The following is a 19,237-nucleotide window of genomic DNA, read 5'->3' as shown; positions in this document are numbered from 1 at the left end:
TATAGTGAAATTTCCCAGTGGCCTACTGCTCCCTGTGTGGTTTTTCTTTCGAAGAGTTATTCAAAAGGTTTCTACTTTGTCAACAAAAGTCCCTGTGCAATTTTTTTTATTTTTTTATTTACTGCACTTAGTTTTGGATTTTTGTTGATTGATAATGTTTGGCTTGTGCTTCTTTTGATTTTAATTGGAAAAGTCTGTCAAGGAACACCTATTCACCCTCTTCTGGGTGTTTTATTTGGGTCTAAACCGTTTTTCATAGCTGATTAAAGAATTCCTCCAGGTGTATCAAAAGCATCGAATTCTGAAACTTAAAACTTTTTTAAACCTTGATCTTAACCTTGATGTTAATATCTCTTCCTTTGACTAGAATATGTTAACCTTGCAGGAGTTGCAGGCTTTACAAAATCATTTTGAGAAGGAACATAACCTGGCAATTGGTTGGCCATCTCTAGCACTAAAGTAGAATTAGAATTAATCTAATCTACTATAACTCTCAACTTCTATTCCTAAAGTTCCTAGAAACGGAACTATGCCATTATATTATTCTTTTCCCAAGTTTGATCTTTTAATACTTTAGAGTTCTCAAACTTCATGAAAGCTTTACAGCTGCACATTCAATGCATTATTCCCTTTTTGTTGGACTCTTGGGACTGCCAGGTTTACTTTACTGAATCTACCAAACTATTTGACCCACTTTCTGCATCAAACATCTCTTTTTACAGTGAGATCCCTCAAAATCCTATAGTGTAATTCCATTAATTTGAGTGCTTAAATGCCTCAGCTATGTACTTGTCTCCTATTTTCTCCTCTATTTCTTATCTTTTAGCCCATGCAGACTCATATATTCACCCTATATCCATAATAACTAATTTCCTTGCCAAAGGACCAAGTCCAATTTGTTCTCAAATTGGATATGTTGCAGCTTTATTCTTGATTTTGAGGTGCTCTCCTGCTTTTAGTCTGATGTAGGGATTATCCTAAGGCAATTTGATGCTAAATTTCTCCTACATCTGATTGGGACAGATGTTTCTGATTTCAGGGCTTTCCTATATAGATCTGTAGCTCCTTGTTTTATTGATGCTCAGACAATTAAAAAGGGGTTTTTTGGTTTGGTTTCCTTCATTTGCATGCTTGCCTTAGCCCTAAATCCTTTCCCATCCTAGGCATTCTCATTAAGGGTTCTACGTAGTCTTGGTTTGCTTACAATTATTTTGTTATGATTAAATTATTGTTAGATCATTTACCTATGTTTTTATCTATATTGTAACTAGTGATTCATGTGATGTTGCTCGTATCTTGTTAATAACTATTTAGTGTCCACATTATTAGTGTTGGGTTTAAAGATAACTATCTTGTTCTTTTATCGTACAGGCGCTGATGCTTAATGTGATGTCGCATTGATTTTCTTTCTAGACGATAATTTAAAATTGTTTTGCACAGTGTTAGGAGTCAATTTGTGTAAATATTATGAATGCTTTCTCACTTTTGAATTTAAATCATTAGTCTTGTTACTTAAGATCTTTGTATCGTTTGTAGATTCGCTTCAGTGTTCTGCAGCCTGAGGGTATTGCTTATCATGCTGACTTGATCACTGAAGCTGCAGACTCACTAATGAATCTTGAGCATTATCGTTCTGCATTGAAGTACTATTTGATGTTGGAAGGAGGTGCTAAAGTTGACCATGTAAGTAAAATGATGCCTGATATAAGAACTATATGAATCTATGATACTGCATCTGAAGTGGTCTGCCAATAATGTACACGAATAAAAACTGGTGTGGTTCTCAATTGGACTCTGCTGTATTACAAAATAAGTCAGGTGGTTACAAGATATTGAACAGATGGTAGAAATTTTGTCGATTCGCTCATATCAAGTCCTCTTTGTGCCAAGTCGTTCATATCAAGTCCTCTTTGTTGAGTTGTTCAGATCAAGTCTTTTAGCAAGTTGTCATACATGAATTTGCTGCCGGCATTTAGCTTTTGATAATTGGTTAGTCTCACTATTCTTGACATTTTGCATCAGGGGCCTGATCAAAGCCATACATCACCTGTGCCTTTTTCCTTGTAGAGCACTTGTCATATTTTAAAATGCCTCTGTAGCGCCCTTCACTGTTAATGAATTGTTCCATGCTATCTTACCCAAATGCGGCACGACTGGCCGGGGTACCCATGTCGATGATTAGTTGTATGGGTATGAAAATAAATATAATACTTTGCAAGTCAAACGCTAAAAAATTCTTGTAGAATAATAACACAGAACAGAAAATAACAACGAACTGGTGGTTTTCATTTGTAATTTTATCTCAAATTTCTCTTCTTAGTAAAATTGAGATGGCATCTAAGGATATGCTATTGTGTTGGGGGAAAACTTGAAAATTAACATTGTGAATTTTTCTTTTTTGGGTAAGTAATCAAATTTCATTAAAACCAAAGGGTACACCCAAGTACACGGGGGACAGATACAAGAGAAACACCTAACCAAAAAAAGAAAAAAGATAAAAAAAAAGTCATGTAAACTAGAAATGTGGAAAAAAATCATGTGCAGCCATCCAAAGGATAAGGTGGTTAAAGAAGAAGGCCTTTAACTTTGGCACCATCCTTTCTTTGACTTCAAAGCTTCGCTCAATCTCTCCAAATACACTACATCAAAGCTTCGCTCATTTATCTCTCCAAATACACTACAGTCTACATCAAGTGTAGCAGAATCATCTTCCAAACAGCTTTACTCAGAGGGCTACCGAACTTCCCTCTCAAACAAGCGAAGAGATCTCACTCCACGAGGCATGATCCACGCTAAACCGAACAATCCAAAGATAAGAGTTCCATAATGCACTAGCTAACTCACAATAGAGTAAAAAGATGGTCGGCGGTTTATCCACTCTTCTTACACAAACAGCTCCATTCAACCACAATGGTATGCCGCTTACTTAAGTAAGTAACTTAAGTAAGCTATCCAATGCCACTTCTTGATTTCATGTTTTGGAAACTTTAGATGTAATTAGTATAGTGAAAAATTCTTTGTAGAGTCTTAATTCATATCTAGGAACTTATAAAAGTAGTTAATGCCTGTGTGCTAAGAACATTAAATTTTGGTTGGACTTATATTCTCTACAAGTTAAGAATGAAAATATTAGAATATTCACTATTTTGATAGAAATCTCATCTTATGTTTGAGAATTACTCCATTTTCTGTCTCTTTAGCTCTTTTCTGCTGTTTTGCAACAAATATCATTTGTGCCGCATTATCTAGAAATCGGTCAATGGCTTCAGATCGAAAGAGATTGCAAGCATTGGAGGATATTAAACTGCAACTTTAGTGTATATCTCAGAGACTTGGTGAGTTAGAAGCTTATATGGGGATTTTTGAAGGGGATCTCTTTGATTCTAGTGTTTTTCAAGAAGAGGCAGAGGTGAAGAGCATAAAATACTACTGTTCAAGTTTCTGAACTAATGGTATTTTGAAATTCATCTTCATCCCCTGATGTAGAGATTGATTGGGATTCACCTCCAATTTTTCATTATTGCTCAGATGAGTGATGTTTGATTGCAAGTAAGAATAGAGCTGCTGTACCTATATGTTTTGAAAATGTGAGAAATGACTAATTGGAATTCATTATGAATGATGGATTTTTTGAATTATATATTCTGGGTGACAGGCACGTAAAGAAAACCAACCTCAACCTCCCTCTGATACAGTTGAAAAAGAAAGACAAGAAATAGTTGAATTTGTGGATTTTTGCCCTTCTTTTAGCATTTAGGGGGGACTTTCTTTGTATACATCTTTTGTACTAGAGTTGTGCTCCTTTGGACTTATCAATGAAATGAGTTATTTATAAAACAAAAAAAAGTTGAAAAAGAAAGATGAAAGATTTGGAGAAAGCAGAATATGGGGAATATTGTCTCATTTAATTACTTCCTTTTCTGACTCCATAGGTTTTATCTGTTCTACAGCAGGCATATCATCTTTTCAGCATTATCTAGTTGCGTCAGTTTGCCAAGTCTTGTCCATGCTTAATGGTATTAGGAAGCTGAAGCTAGCACTTGCTTATTTTCTTTCTTTTTAGGGGTGAAGCTGTAAGATACGGTGCTTTGGCTGGTGTTGCACATATTACAAAGGCTTGGGTTGCATCTGTTTTTTTTGGGAAGGGCTTTTTGCACACTATGTGCCTATTTGCAGTAGGGCAGTTTTTTGCATACAACTACTCTTTGACAAATTGTTTTGATTGGGTAACTTTTTAAAGGGAAATAGGCTTTATACGAATTGGTGCTATATGTGTAAAGGTTCTGGGCTGTTTGTGTATTTGCATTAGCCAGTAACTAGGGAACTCTGCATTCCAGCATGTAGATTGTTTAGAAATTGGAGTTCATTGGCGGTGCTAGATACTGTTTAAAGTTTTTTAGCACTTGGAGTGGCAGATCTGCAGTTGAGTTTTGTTTGATGTGGTGTGTATGGAAGGAGAGGATGTGCCTAGAAGGCATTGGGTGAATGTTTAGACTTTGGAGTTCATTGGCTGTGCTAGATACTGTTTTAAGGTTATTTAGCACTTGGTATGGCAGATGGTGTGCTAATTGAAGGAGTGGATGTGCCTTGAAGGCATTGGGCTGTGACTGCAACAAAGAGCTTGTATTCTGTTTCCCCTTTGAGCCTCTTTTTGAACAAATTCGTACATATTAAGGAAGATTTATGGCTTGTAAAACTTTTTTTGATAAATAATCAAGAATATCATTGCAAAGCTCAGAGTGGCGCAACCCAAGTACACATGAAATATATAAAGACACCCCTTTAAAGATAAAAAGAAGAACATAAATCTACAAATTGATGCAACGAAGAAACTTGAGGAATGCTCAAAACACCTGCCCAATGGAAAAACAAATTGAGAAACCTATTGCTAAGTTCCGCCATTGTCAATTCCTTATCTTTGAAACATCGAGCATTCCTCTCCCTCCAAATAGTCCACATAAGGCACAAAGGGGCCATTCTCCAAACCTCCATCACCATTTTATTACCTCTTTGGCCTTTCCAGCAAGCAAGGAGATCACTAATCCTACCATTCATGACCCACTTCACATCAAAAAGGGAAAAAAGAACACTCTATAGAGCACAAGCCACGTCACAATGGAGGAGGAGATGATCAATGGACTCTTCACTCCTTTTACACATACTACACCAATCCACCACGATCAAACCTCTCTTCCGAAGGTTATCCAAAGTGAGAATCCTTCCAAGGGTAGCCGTCCACACAAAGAAACTAAGTCTGAGCGGGACTTTAACCTTCCAAATACCCTTCCACGGGAAAGAATAGCTTCCCACCTCGTGCCTCTCCGCAGGAGAAGGAACCACACCGAAGAAAGAATGTACCTCAAAAAGCTTCCTCTTTGAGGGGATCCACCAAATGCGATCCACCCTGCCATCATTACGCCGCGTCTCATACAATTTCGCATAGAAAGTCACCACCACCTCCACTTCTCAATCCTGAGCCGCTCGACAAAAAGGAACATTCCAATGCACTTCCTCATTCAAAATCTGCATATTATCACTTACCCAAGCCTCTTTGTTTCTTGCAATACGAAATAATTCAGGGAAAGACTCCTTCAAAGGTTGATCACCACACCAAATATCATGCCAAAACCTAATTTGGGAGCCATCACCACCAGTTTCTTGTGAGGTTATCTTGTATATTTCTTTTGAACATCTACTTATTATCAGCTGCCAATATGTTTATGTTGCATTTGTTTCATGCAGGGATTTTTATATCTGAAAATTGCTCAGTGTTACTCATTCTTGAAAGAAAGGGTGCAAGCAATTCTCTTCTTGTACAAAGGTAAGGTGGATTTTATTAGTAGTTGGGAGGGAATCAATTTTCATTCGTAGACTTTTTTAATTGGTACTTTTGAAGGGGCATTGATGTGTCTCCAATGTGATGATTGTGATACCTAATGGGTTTTTGATCTAATAATCTGCAGGGTTGGATTATATATGTGTGTGTGTTTCATTTGCTAGATTTTGATTGAATAACATGAAAAGAGAAATTAAAATACGATGAGTATTTTTCCAAGTCTTTAATTGTGATTGTTAAATTACCAGTTATCCCAAAAGCTTAAGCTGATAGGAATAGGTAAATATAATCACTTAATCAATACTTTAACACTCTCCCTCATATGTGAGCTCAAACTCCAATTTTAATAGGTGAGGTCCAACACGTGAAATATTTAATTTAAATGGAGAGTGATTTGATGGAGTCAAGGTTTGATCCCATGATCTTTGACTTTGATACCATACTAAATTACCAGTTATCCCAACAACTTAAGCTTATAGGAAGAGGTAAATTTAATTAGTTAATCAACACTTTAACAGTGATAAAAGTGGTGAGAGAAAGACGAGGGAAGAGAAAAAAGATATGAGAGGGGTTGTGATAGCCATTGATGAGTGATGAAAAAACAAAAATAATTGAATAACAAATAAACAAGTCTTGTATACTATGCCTAATAATTTTTTTTTTTTGATAAGTAATGATGCATTAAAGAGCGCAGAGGGGCGCAACCCAAGTACACAGGAAGTATACAAGAAAGCGACAAGTAGAGGAGAAAGAAGAAGAGAACATAAAAAGAAAACCAAGGAAATTGACCTCTAGGGGTGCAAGCCAGCTTGCAGCCCACATAAAGAGCGTGTACAAAAAGAAATGAACAAGGTCCTCAAGGTTTCTCGACAAATCCTCGAAGCATCTAGTGTTCCTTTCCTTCCATAAGCACCACATAAGACACAAGGGAGCCATCTTCCACACCACCGCATTTCGGGATTAGAGAGGGAAGAGAAAATGGATCGAACTAAAGTTGGGAAAGGAACATTAGAGAGGGAAGAGAAAATGGAGAACACTACCTAGTATGGGTTTGTTTGTATACTTGTTATGTACATAGGTTGCGCCGCTCTGCGCGTTCTTAATAGATGTTCTTATATAAAAAAAGAAGAAGAGAAAATGGAGAATATTAAGACAGGAGGGGAGTCGTGTTAAATTGCTTTGTATATTATGCTAATAGTAAGGGTGTATTTGGCATTGCGATTTCATAAACAAAAAGTGCGATTTTAAACCAAATCACAGAAAATTGATTGTTTAGTATTGTGTTTTTCAAAAATCGCAATTTGAAAATGAAGAAAATCAGTGTTTTCAAGTCGTAAGTAAAAAGGTGTTTTTTTTTAAAAAAAAAAGCGAAAAATTTTTAAGGATCAACTGCGATTTTAAAGACCAAACCACAATTTTTCCAAACACTTAATTGTGCTGTTAAAAATCACGTTTTCAAATCGCATATTTTAAAATAGCTATTTTTAATTGCACTTTTTGAAATTGCAAACCCAAACGAATCCTAGGTTCTGGTCATTGAGCTAAAGTCTAGTGTTCATTCAACTTTTTCTGTAGTGGAAGTCTAACATGTGGTAATGGAAGAAAAAATAGATTTCTAGAGGGAATTGCTATTGGGAGCATTGACATAGCGTTGACCTAGATTTCTGTTTGTATCAACCTTAAAATTTATTGGGGACGTTGACATAGTGTCAAGTAAATTATGCTTTCTGAACTTGAATCATCTGGAGCACATACTAGAAATTGTATGGAAGAGGGAAATTCTAACAAGCTGTTTGAATATTTCTCTTTCTTTGAAACAGTCATGAATCATGATTAAGCATAGCTACCAAAGATATACACTATCAACTGCAAATAGAAAATATTAAGACTCCTTTTGGTGACGAAAAAACATAAATTGATAGTTTTAACAATTGATTAAGTGATGTCAGTAGGCTGACAATCTTGACTTCTTGATTGTATGACGTGGTGTGAATTGGGTCCCATTGGCGCCACCGGCGGCACCCCAATGGCATCAATGACTATGGAGAGAACTGGGCCCTTGCTTTCATGATTGCCAAGTGTCCATCAGGTACTAGTTTCTTGGATCCGCACTAATGGAAATGGTACACTCACAGAAACCTGAACCCTAGCAAATAATGATGAAACAAAAAGGGCTTCAATATGAGAAACTTGAGGTGGCTGTGGTTTGGTGCCAGGTGTAGAGGCTGAGCTGGGGCTTGTCATTGTGGAAGGGGACAAAACGACTCGTTGTGAGTTGGATCAAAGCGGGGTGACCTGTGACCTTGTTGCTGCTGTTATAGCCTTCAATGTACTCCACTGGAAGAAAAGCATGCCCAAACAAAGGCGGTCATCCATTGTCAAGATAATCATTTAGGGAGAAATGTAATATATATATTAAAAGAAATGTAAAAAATTTTCAAGATCCACAGAAATGTTATAGAATAAAAAGGGAAAGTATCTCAAAGAAGCTTACATGCAACTGGAGAGTAGGAAAGGATTGGAGTGAAGATGGTGGTACAGATGCCCTGCTTGATGGTTAAGTGAGTTTGAAGGGTGGGTGCCGGTGGTGCTGATGGGTTCTTTCGAACTACATATTACTAGTATTATTTATTATTTAGTTTTTTGTTACTTGTTATTTGACTTATTATTATCACTATTTTTTGTGTGGAAAAGGAAATATGAAAAAGTGCGACTCACAAAATGTGTTTCTTGTTAGACAAATGGAAGTAAAGCTTCACATGTTAAATTATTAGTTACCTCAAAAGCTTAAGTTGATGGAAAAAGATGAATTTAATAATTTAACTAGTATTAACACTCTTCTTCAAGTGTGAACTCAAACTCTCATTTTACAAGTGAAACTCAACACATGAAAAATTTAATTTAAATGAGAGATAAGTTACAGAGTCAAGGTTCAAACACAATATAATTACTCTGTTTTCATGTCAAAATTGCTAGCTATTTCTTTTTTGATGAATAATCGAGATAGCAATTAAAGCGTAAGGCGCTCATGTACACATGAACTATACAAGAGAAGCCACCTAACTACTAGGGGCAAAAAGAATAAGAAAATCATGATAACTAATCACTAAAGGAGAAACATAAGTAGCTTTCTATAGATATAAAGTGTTGAAAAATAAAGACTTAATTTACTCCATAGTCCTCTTGCATCCTCAAAACTTCTATAATTCTTTTCTTCCATAGACACCACAAAAGGCACGGAGGTACTATCTTTCACATAGTCGCACTCCGAGTGTTGCCAGCAATCCATTAACAAGCATACAAATCGACTACTCGTCTAGACATAAGCCAAGAAAATCTAAATCGATTGAGGAAAACATTCCAAATGGTACAAACAACCTCACAATGAGGAAGATGGTCCACAGACTCCTCATTTCTTTTCCACATACAAGACCTATCAACCACAATGACATGTTGCTTCTGGAGATTGTTCATGGTAAGAATCATTCCTAGGGCCACCACCCACACAAAAAGGCCACTTTCAACGGAAGCTTTGTCTGCCAAACACTGTTCCATGGGAAATAGAAACCATCATGACAACCCATGACATTATAGAAGGAATTAACACCAAACAACCCTTTTTTGGATGGGACTCACCACCACTTGTCTTCCCCTTATCGACTCATTCTTGCTAAATACACCACCCAGAAGAACAAGGCAAAGGCATTCACCTCCTAATCATGAGCCACTCTAGCTAAGCTAACGTTCCGCTGAATGGCACCTCTAGAAAATTCGATGTGAGCCACAATAGGAGCATCCTTTGAAATACCAAATAAAATTGGAAAGACATCCTTAAGGGCCATATCCCCACACCAAAGATCATGTCAGAATCTAATTTTAGAGCCATCTCCCACCCCAAATTTGGTGTTGACTACAAAACTTCTCCCAACCCTCTTAATATTCTTCCATAAATCCACCCCATACGCCCTATAGGCTCAATAGAACACCATCCTCCCCAAGAACTTCCATATTAAAAGTCCACCATTCTCCACCAAGCCTCTCTCTCAAACTCATAGGGCTATAGCATTAAAGCCATTTACCTAAGAGAGCATGAGTGAACCTCTGCATGGGGCGTACAGAGTGGGTCTATAGATCAAAAGCTTAAGTTGATAGGAAATGATGAATTTAATATTCTAATAAACAGAGGAGGTCTAACAAGAATTATAGGTACCACATGAGGTGTCCGTAACACATTTGAAAACTAAGGGGGTGTTTAAAAAAATAGGTCTAACCACAGGAAGTGTTCCATACAATTTACCTTTCCTAGAAATCTTGTGTCAGTTATCTTCATGTATCATTTGGAATGGGGATTTCGCTTTGTCATTCTAGATGATGTATTTATAGCTTTGATTCTAAGAAAAATAATGGAGTCATCAGTTAGCATGGGACATCCAATTTTACTCTATATGACGCTATTCCTAGATGGATTGGCAGAAGAAAAAAAAAGAAGGTCAAAAAAGGATATTCTTAACAATCCAATTGGTGCTGTTATAGTACAGTGCAAAAATCAATTTGCTAGCATACAGTGATCATTAGTGTGGCTACATCGGAACAATGACTATTAAGGTTTTCTGTTTGCTCCATTAGAAAGCTTAGATGAATTTATGTCATTAAGTATGGTAATCCTATTATTGCAGGAATGTTGAGAAGTCGTTTTTGTCTTTCTTGATGGTGAAGTTATATGTGTGGTTTATTAGATAAATTTGACATTATGTTATTGATAATATAGATCTCTCTCTCTCTCCGCATTTTCTGCAGAGATGGTCAATGAGCCAGTCTCTTATATAATAATTCACCTTTTCTCCTTTGAATTATTTTATAAACAATTATACTTTGTTCTACAGCTGATTAATTTTTCCAATTCAGCGCTACAAATGCTTGAGGATAATGTTGATGCCCGATTAACTCTCGCTTTCCTTCTTCTAGAAGAAGCTAAGGAAGATGAAGCAATTTCATTGCTAACTCCTCCAAAAGATTTAGGTGTTTTAGTTTTGAGCTGTTCTATTCCTTATAAATTTTGTTAGTTTGCAACAATACTTATTAACTTTTCTTATGTGGTCTTGTGGGTTATATTTACAGACTCTATTGATCGACTACTGCCTGAAAAATCTAAACCATGGTGGCTAAATGAAAAGGTGAAATTGAAGCTTGCTCTCATATATAGAGCTAAAGGGATGCTTCAGGACTTTGTGGATGCAATCTTCCCTTTGGTTCGTGAGTCATTATATGTTGAAACTCTTCATCCTAAGGTAATTATGAGATGACACTCAAATTACACACTCTCTCTCCATCCCTCTCTATCTCTGTCTCTGTTTCTCTCTCTCTCTTTCTCAGACACACACACACACACACACACACTCTCATAGAGTCAGCTACATGCATAGACCCACCAAGATACAGAGAATGCTGCAAAATAAAGAGTTACTCCAAATCATTGTCAACTTGTTGGAAAATCGATTCTCTTAAAAGCTTAAGCTGCCAAGAAATGGGCCAACAATGTGTATTAAGCAAAAATACCCCTTTACTTTCATGCTTAGAAACTACATGTAGATCTGGAAAGGGAAATGGAGATGTAAAAAACACAAACTGAAACTGAAAAAAGTTGGGGATCGCAATAGTCAAACATAACATTTTTAGATAAAAGAAGCTGAGGCCTGGGTGGAGAGCATTGGACATACTTGTCAACTTCATAAATACCACTCTAAGCTTGATTCATGATGAGTATGAGGAAAGGGATGATCAAGAGAGCGAATTGAGTCGTTTTCTGGATGGATGATTTTAAGTCCTTTGAACTTCATTAAGATGGTTGGAGACATGATTCCTTTCAAATTGAGATGGGCAGAGGCTTCATGTATTTGTGTTGAGAAAGCCAAAACTTTATTTTCGAATGTTGAGGACCACCTACTTTGGTATCTGATGTATCTTTTGTGTACTGTCCTAATAGTAGATGAACCTTTAATTGGTGTCAAAGGGGGTGTACCTCAAGTAAATGCCAGTGTAGAGCAAATGCTGCAGAATAAGAACAAAAATAAAAATAAAAAAGGAAACAACTGAAATCAACCTGAATTCATATCTGAAAAAAATTGAATCTGCTCGTGAATAAATATTTATAATCCCACTTAATTTCTTTTTTTGGTTTATTAATAATAAGTTCCCTGTTTAGAGGTACTCGCTTTTTATGCTCCAGCATTCTTATTTTTATTACTCTTAGTGAAGCATTTGACTAGTACTTAGTTCCTAGTATTCAGTAACACAACTTTGGCATTTTATTCTGTGCATTTTAATAGTGTCTATAGAAAGAAAACATTTTTGTGTTAGCACGTTAAAAGCCAGCTCTCCAGATGAAGCATGTAATCATTTCTGTGATTTTTAGCTTAATGTATCAGTTATTTGCTCGATCCTGTAATTTGACACACAAAGAATTATCTGAACTCATTTATTCCCATGATTCATTTTGAAAAACCCACAATCATTAAGAATTTTTGATTTAGTGTCATTTGCCATTTGCCTCATCTCTTTTTCATTATTGATGCTTTATTTAGGTTAAAGTGAAAAAGAGGCTCTCGAGAAGAGTTCTGTTTGAAAGAGTTAAAGTACTGGAAGATCATGGAACTGAGAACTTATTTTCTAGATTTAGACCAGTAGCTCCTTCATCGGACCTGTGAGTAGTGAACTTTTTCTTGTTTCGTCTTGACTACATATGTGTACTTGTGCGTGTAGGACTACCACTACAGGCTATTGTTGTTTCTTAATGAATTATTACTTTTTCAAAATTTCAGGTATATATCATATACATATACGACATAATAGTGTAGCCTGCCCCCTTCCAAATCTCTTTCCTCACATGGGTTCCTTCTATATATACCTAGTTGAGTTGAGTTGAGTTTAAAGAGGTCCCAAACATAAATTCAGAGTTGAGTTGAGTTGAGTGGGGAAAAATGTCTTTCCCAAACAAGCCCTTATATTCTAGATTTTACATATGCCACAATTGCTTTTTCTATAGCTTTTGTCTTGGTGATTTCCACTGCATTGTTTGAAATATGTTGAATTCACCATTAAGCATGTAGCATAATTAACCCTTTGTACTATTCTGATCATCTTATGAATTATTTGTTGTCTACATTTGGTATGAATCTCAGGTTCAATTTTATTGTATTTTGAATAGACTTTGGTGTATAAATGCCATTACACCTCCTTTAATTTTGTCTACTAGATGACTGTCAGGTTAATTTTGGCCCAATCTCAGATGTATATATTTTAAAAGTGCACTAAACAAATTAGAATATGTCTTTAATGAAGCCCCTAACCAGCAAGCTAGCTGAAATTGAAAAAGAGAGCATATCATGTGTCTGTCTCAGGAAGAAACTTGAGTTTCGACAGATTTTTATTTTTATTTTTTTAACTCAGCTCTCTATGCATTACACTTTCTAGGAATGTGCTAAAATCTCTCTTCTTGAGATCTTTGTATGTTTAGAACATTACTCTTGCAAGCATTACTATTTCTTTTTTTTAGGACTTTCTTGATCTATCGTATTTACTATTTTAGTGTGTAACTATTAGGACTTTTTGTATGCGTCCTATATTCATGAGGTCTCTACTCTTTGTAATTGCACTTCTTTGTTACTTGTCAGTTAAAATATTGTTTTACTGAGCACTTATTAAACCCCTTTTCAGCTCTTCCAAGAAATTTGAGCCTGAATGCGTGGGCATTTAGCTGACTCATTGCAATTTTTACAGGCTTGCAAGATAGGAAAAATTATCTGTAATTTGCAGTAGTTATTCATCTACGGACTCATATTTTATATTTTTTATATAGTTGTCTTTAGTAGGAAATAATAATAAATATCTGCTATACAAGAAGGAACCATCAGACTAGTTCCTAAAGTTTAGGAGTTCAATGAGCGCTGAAAAATTTAAAAGGTAAAAGAAATTGAAAATATCGTCCAATAAAAAATTCCTCTTAGAAACTTAAATTTGAGCTTCACTTGTGATGTCTTAGACTTCAAAAATCGAAGCATTTCACTTGACGTAGGAGAGATTTACAATAATCTATTTACATTTTTTTGGTGGGTTTTATTTAGCTTTTGAGGGTAGGGATTATAGAACAATGTCTTTGGGGTTTCTAAAAAGAATTGGTAGGGATTATAGAACAATGTCTTTGGGCTTTGTAAAAAGAGTTAGGTTAAAAAAGATAGGGTTTAAGAGTGAAGATGACTGTTTATTGAATGAAGCTCACAGCTTCCTGGGATTCTTTTGGTAGCAAGAAGATATGATATTTTGGGGTTTTTGTTTTTAAGGATTTATTTCATGGATTAGGCCTGTTAGGGTATGGAAACCTTAAGGGTTTAAGGGTTCAACTTTCCAGGAAATGGTTTGAAGATTTAAGATCAAAGGATTACAAGAAAGAAGATTATTTTATTTTTTTGATAAGTAGAAAGAAGAATATTTAAAGCTGTGAACAGTATTGTGAATAGTAACATGCACCAAAGAAGAAGAAGAAGAAGAGAGAGAGACAGAGAGAAGAGCACTCTAGGCACCTTTGCCATAAAACTCAAATTTCTAATAATATTCGATTAATTAAGTCTCTCCCAAATCTGAGTACCATAAAATATATTTAGATAGACACGTTCAGGCTTATGTAACCTAGACTCCTAATTTGACAGTATATATACTCATGCCCACAAAAACCAATAAAATACTAAAAAAGCGTAATGGAAATTCCTGAATAATCTAGACCAAACATAACAAAGAATAACCCTGAAAATACAATCATGCGCAGCAAGTTTTTGAAACTCAGCTGGGCAAGGATCAACTTGATGCCAAGCAGAGGTCCACTGCTCGAGGCAACAAATCTTGCCATGTTGTTGCAGACAAGGGGGAGGGTTTGCAGCAAGGAGAGAAGATAATGCATTCTCTCGTTTGGGCGTGGAAGGGCCAGTTTGTGAGATTAAAAGCAGAGGTTGACCGGGCCTTGGGGGATGTTTTGGAAGGGTTGAAGCAGTTTGGGCCTTCTCGGAAGCCCAGTGTAATGGGCTCCCAACCATAGGCCCAAGATTCAATCCAAAATAACAAGCTACCACTTAGCTTAGAAACACAAAGACACCGGAATTTCACCAATTTCAATATTTCATTCTCAAAACTTGTTTTTGCAATACATCCATTGGTCTTTTTATAACAAGAACCTAGTGCTCCTAAAGATAGAAACTAAAGACAATAAAATCAACTAAAGATGGAGTTTTCAAATAAACGGCAAAATCAGCTGGGATCATGATTCTATGTCAAAAAATCGTTTCCTTGTATGTTTCAGTCGCTTCAGGTGTGTCTCGGTCGCAACTCGTTCGACCAGGCTGTGACCGAACTTCTTGGCAATTACTCTAGAGACTCCTGTCTGCACCCAACCCCTCCCCTCCGATCCTGTCCGAATGAGATTGCGACCGGATCCTCGGGTTGAAGGGCCAAAATTTGACATCAAATTGGGGATAAAAAGTGGCTGGGTCTTGAAATTTAAGGAAAATCCTTCCTTTTATACTTCCATTGCATGCACCCCAAGGGGTTGCCGTCCTACATCAAAACATAATCTTCGAATTCAAACATGTCTTTTTGGCTTATGGCTTATGGCTTTTCAATAACCATTAAATCTTGAGGTTGAGTTCTTCCCTAGTCCAGTAAATCTGTATTGATACTCTATTTTCCAATGGGTCCACACTGGTTTAATTTCTGAATCCTATTCATGAAACTATTCAGTATTATTGTCTTTAAAAGAAGGCTATTTTATTTACCTTTCATATTTTTGATCTATTCTATTATAGTTTGAGTTGTTAAGACTTTTGGTTTATTGTTTTGTTAATGCTTGTGAATGCTAGGTTCATAGACTATTTTCTCCTGTACCATATCTACCCTGATCTGACTTCATCTAATTTTTTGGTCAATGCTTTGAATTAGGTCAAAAGCTGCTAGAGCAAAGCGGTTACTTCAGAAGAAGGAAACATTAAGGGAGAAAAAGAAAGCCGAGGCACTGGCTTCAGGGGCTGATTGGCAAAGTGATTATTCAGATGATGAGCAACCGGTAAATTGTTTTTGTTATGTTGTGAGTTGCTTAATGACTCAATATCTAAGTAATAAATTGTAAGATCTTCTCCTGACAAACTGTCTGGGATGCTTTCAGCAAGAAGTGCTCCGAGAACCTCCCCTGCCTAATCTTCTAAAAGATGAAGAGCATCATAGCCTTATAATAGATGTTAGTAATTATTGAACCCTTTCTTTTACTTTAGGTTGCTTTATTATTGCTCTTGACATATTTATTGTCTTATTTATAGTTGTGTAAATCACTGGCTTCCTTGAGAAGGTATTGGGAAGCATTGGAGATTATTAATCTCACTCTAAGATTAGCTCATAACATGCTGTCTGCAGAGAAGAAGGAGGAGCTTCGATCTCTTGGAGCTCGTAAGTCCTCTACTATGAAGAACTTGTACTTTCTTAATATCTACTATCTACTATTAGTCGAAATACCAATTTAAAATTCTGTTTAGTAGGATACCCTCATCGAAAGACAGTTTGATTTAATGCTTCTTTGAAGGAAGATATGGCATATATTTTCACACTTGCTAAGGTGGGTACTTTCTGTAATATTCTACAGAGATAGCATACAATACAACGGATCCTAAGCATGGATTTGACTGTGTAAAATACATTGTTCAGCAGCATTCATACAGCCTCTCGGCCTGGAATTGCTATTACAAAGTAGTTTCAAGGTATTTGATCTTTATATGTGGAAAATATGTTGTTAATAATTTTTCTTGTTATTAAATAGCTTTGTATACTAGTAAGCACCCCACTTTGTTTTGTTATTTTTCTGTCAGGTTTTTACTGAGAAACACCATGAAATTATGGGATAGAGTGCTTGAGTATAGCTTAAAACAAAAAACAGGGTGGTTGTCAAATCCAATTTGGTTAGATGCCATGACAATGAGTCAGGGAAACTATTGCCTTGATAAGGCAATTTCTAGAAAAATATTGATAAGGAGTAAAGATCTTCATATGATTTTTATCGACTCAGGAAAATATGATTGCAACGGTCTATCTGACTTCTGAAAAGATGCCATTTCACATCTGTATGATTGATTATGAAATCATCAGAGGGGGTTTTACTCCAGCCACTACTGAAGGTACTTCTATCAGGTTGTCACCAGCTGCTATCGTTTCCACTCCCAATTCACCATTTTGAAGACTGCGTTGTAGGAGTAGGGCTGTGTTATTTCTTAAGAGCCTGGAAAGGATATCTAGGAAGTTAGTTTGTTGGGTTTTTAGGAAAGAGAAAAAGGTTCCACTAAAGTATTATTCATGTGATAGAGATGTTTAAGATGGACAGTGACTATTGTAAGAACTAGTAGAGAAATCAAAGGGAGTTCCCATCTATAATAGGTTTACATCAAAGATAAGCATCAAGTCCTTATTTTTTTAGAACCGTTTATGAATGAACTCACTGGATGGATCCAGAATAAGGTCCTGTGGTGTATGCTATTTGCAGATGATATTAAACCAGATTGGAACTTAAATCTGAATTGTATGGAAGGATACTTTAGAAGCTTAAGTTTCTAGCCTAAGTAGGACTGAGCGGGAGCATATGATGTGTAAATTTTGTGAAATACCCAATATCAAGAGAAAGACCCGGTATGGGGAGAATGACTTAGTGCTTTACATGAAAGTTTCAGTACTAAAAACATAATTTCCCTGTTAGTAGTCCTTGTCAATCTTTCTAGACTGAATATGTCCTATATAACTCTTCAAACTTCAATTATTCATCCCACTACTAGTTCTACTTCGCATGTCTGACTTTCTTTAGGACTTCAGGCTTTCATTAAAAGCATGAATTTACAGATTAAATGTATTTTCTTCCTTTATACCTTTTTCGTTAAATTAATAGGTTTGTGAATATATTGACTTTTCATGTTTTGAAGTGAATATGTTTGATGAAACTCAAAAAGTTGTAATTAGCAATCCCTAGTTGCTAAACCTTGTTAGATGACCTTGGCAACTATCTTGTTGCCTTCCATGCATTCATAAGCTGTGTTATAACTAGTATATCTGTCTAAAATAACGTGTTGTTCCCTTTCTTTCACTTTCTTTTGTGGGTAATTGGAAGGACTGAATTGCATCAACTAGAACACAAGACCTTTTTCTTAACGTTCATAAAAAATCAATTAGGACCATGGTGGTTTTGTTTAGACCATGGTGGTTTTGTTTATACTTGGAATTTTCAACATTAAATTATCCTTTGGTGGGTGTTTGTACTGTATTGTAGACTGGAGAATCGTGATTCAAGGCATTGCAAGTTTCTCCGTGCTATGTTAGGCAAACTTCTAGATTGTGTACCTCCCATTATCATATATGGGCATCAGTTTACCATGGCCAGCAACCATCAACATGCTGCGAGTAAATACCTTGAAGCTTATAAACTGCTGCCAGAGAATCCCTTAATTAATCTGTGTGTCGGTAAGACCCTTTATTTTTCTTTATTGTTGGTTGAGCAGTTATATATATATTTTTTTTTGATAAGTAAGTAGCTGACTTTATTAAAAGCGTAGGCGCCCCGAAGTACACTGGAAGTATACAAGGAGGATCACCTAACTAGAAAGGGAAAAACGTACAAGGAAATCATTATAGCTAATCGAAACCGGAAAAACAAACGCTACAGTCCAAAGATACAGAGCATGAAAACAATAGGATAAAAAGTCCTCGAAAGACCTCTCCACGTCCTCGAAGCACCTATTATTTCTCTCTCTCCATAAACACCAAAAAAAGCAAGTGGGCACCATCTTCCAGACTGCAGCACTCCCCCCCCTTCCTGCAGACCACCAACATGCTAGCAACTCGACAACCCGACCAGGCATCACCCATGATAACCCAAAACGGCCAAAAAAGGCACTCCACAAAGCAGACGCTACCTCACAATGAATAAGAAGATGATCCACCGTCTCCTCACTCTTCTTACACATCCAACATCTGTTTACCACAATCACATTTCTCTTTCTGAGGTTATCTAAGGTCAGAATTTTCCCCCAAGCCGCCGACCACGCAAAAAAAGCTGCCCTTGGAGGAGCCTGTGTCCGCCACACACTCTTCCAGGGGAATCTCCTCCCTTCCGAGCATGCCAAGGATAGAAAGAGAGACTTGACCTTGAAGGTACCTCTTTTGGAAGGGTTCCACCATAATCTATCTTCCGACCCTCTTCTCACTCCTGTAGAATGTAACACCTGGAAAAAAGAGGCAAAGGCCTCCACCTCCCAATCATGAGCCGCCCTCAAGAAACTCACGTTCCACTGGTTGGATCCCCTTAGCATCTCCACGTTATCCGCAACGGAG

The 19,237-nt window shown here is 36.5% G+C and overlaps 1 protein-coding gene across 4 annotated transcripts in view; it reads left to right on the top strand.

The window, feature by feature from the left end:
- Positions 1-18,521, top strand: part of LOC132180277 (uncharacterized) — a 29,853-nt gene extending 11,332 nt beyond the window's left edge. For 3 of the 4 annotated variants that reach the window (XM_059593036.1, XM_059593035.1, XM_059593037.1), the window contains 10 exons: positions 1,537-1,683; positions 5,743-5,821; positions 10,742-10,855; positions 10,955-11,124; positions 12,418-12,536; positions 15,818-15,941; positions 16,041-16,112; positions 16,192-16,318; positions 16,512-16,626; positions 18,177-18,521. In XM_059593036.1, the coding sequence (XP_059449019.1) occupies positions 1,537-1,683; positions 5,743-5,821; positions 10,742-10,855; positions 10,955-11,124; positions 12,418-12,536; positions 15,818-15,941; positions 16,041-16,112; positions 16,192-16,318; positions 16,512-16,626; positions 18,177-18,438 (1,329 nt within the window). In that variant the 3' untranslated portion in view covers positions 18,439-18,521. Of the gene's footprint in view, positions 1-1,536; positions 1,684-5,742; positions 5,822-10,741; positions 10,856-10,954; positions 11,125-12,417; positions 12,537-15,817; positions 15,942-16,040; positions 16,113-16,191; positions 16,319-16,511; positions 16,627-18,176 lie in introns of those variants that run through there. The other variant, XM_059593038.1, reaches the window with a different exon arrangement.
- Positions 18,522-19,237: the final 716 nt, after the last annotated feature.

Source organism: Corylus avellana, chromosome ca5 (assembly GCF_901000735.1).
Source record: "Corylus avellana chromosome ca5, CavTom2PMs-1.0".
Taxonomy (NCBI): Eukaryota; Viridiplantae; Streptophyta; class Magnoliopsida; order Fagales; family Betulaceae; genus Corylus; species Corylus avellana.
This window is presented reverse-complemented; position numbering and strand designations above follow the sequence as displayed.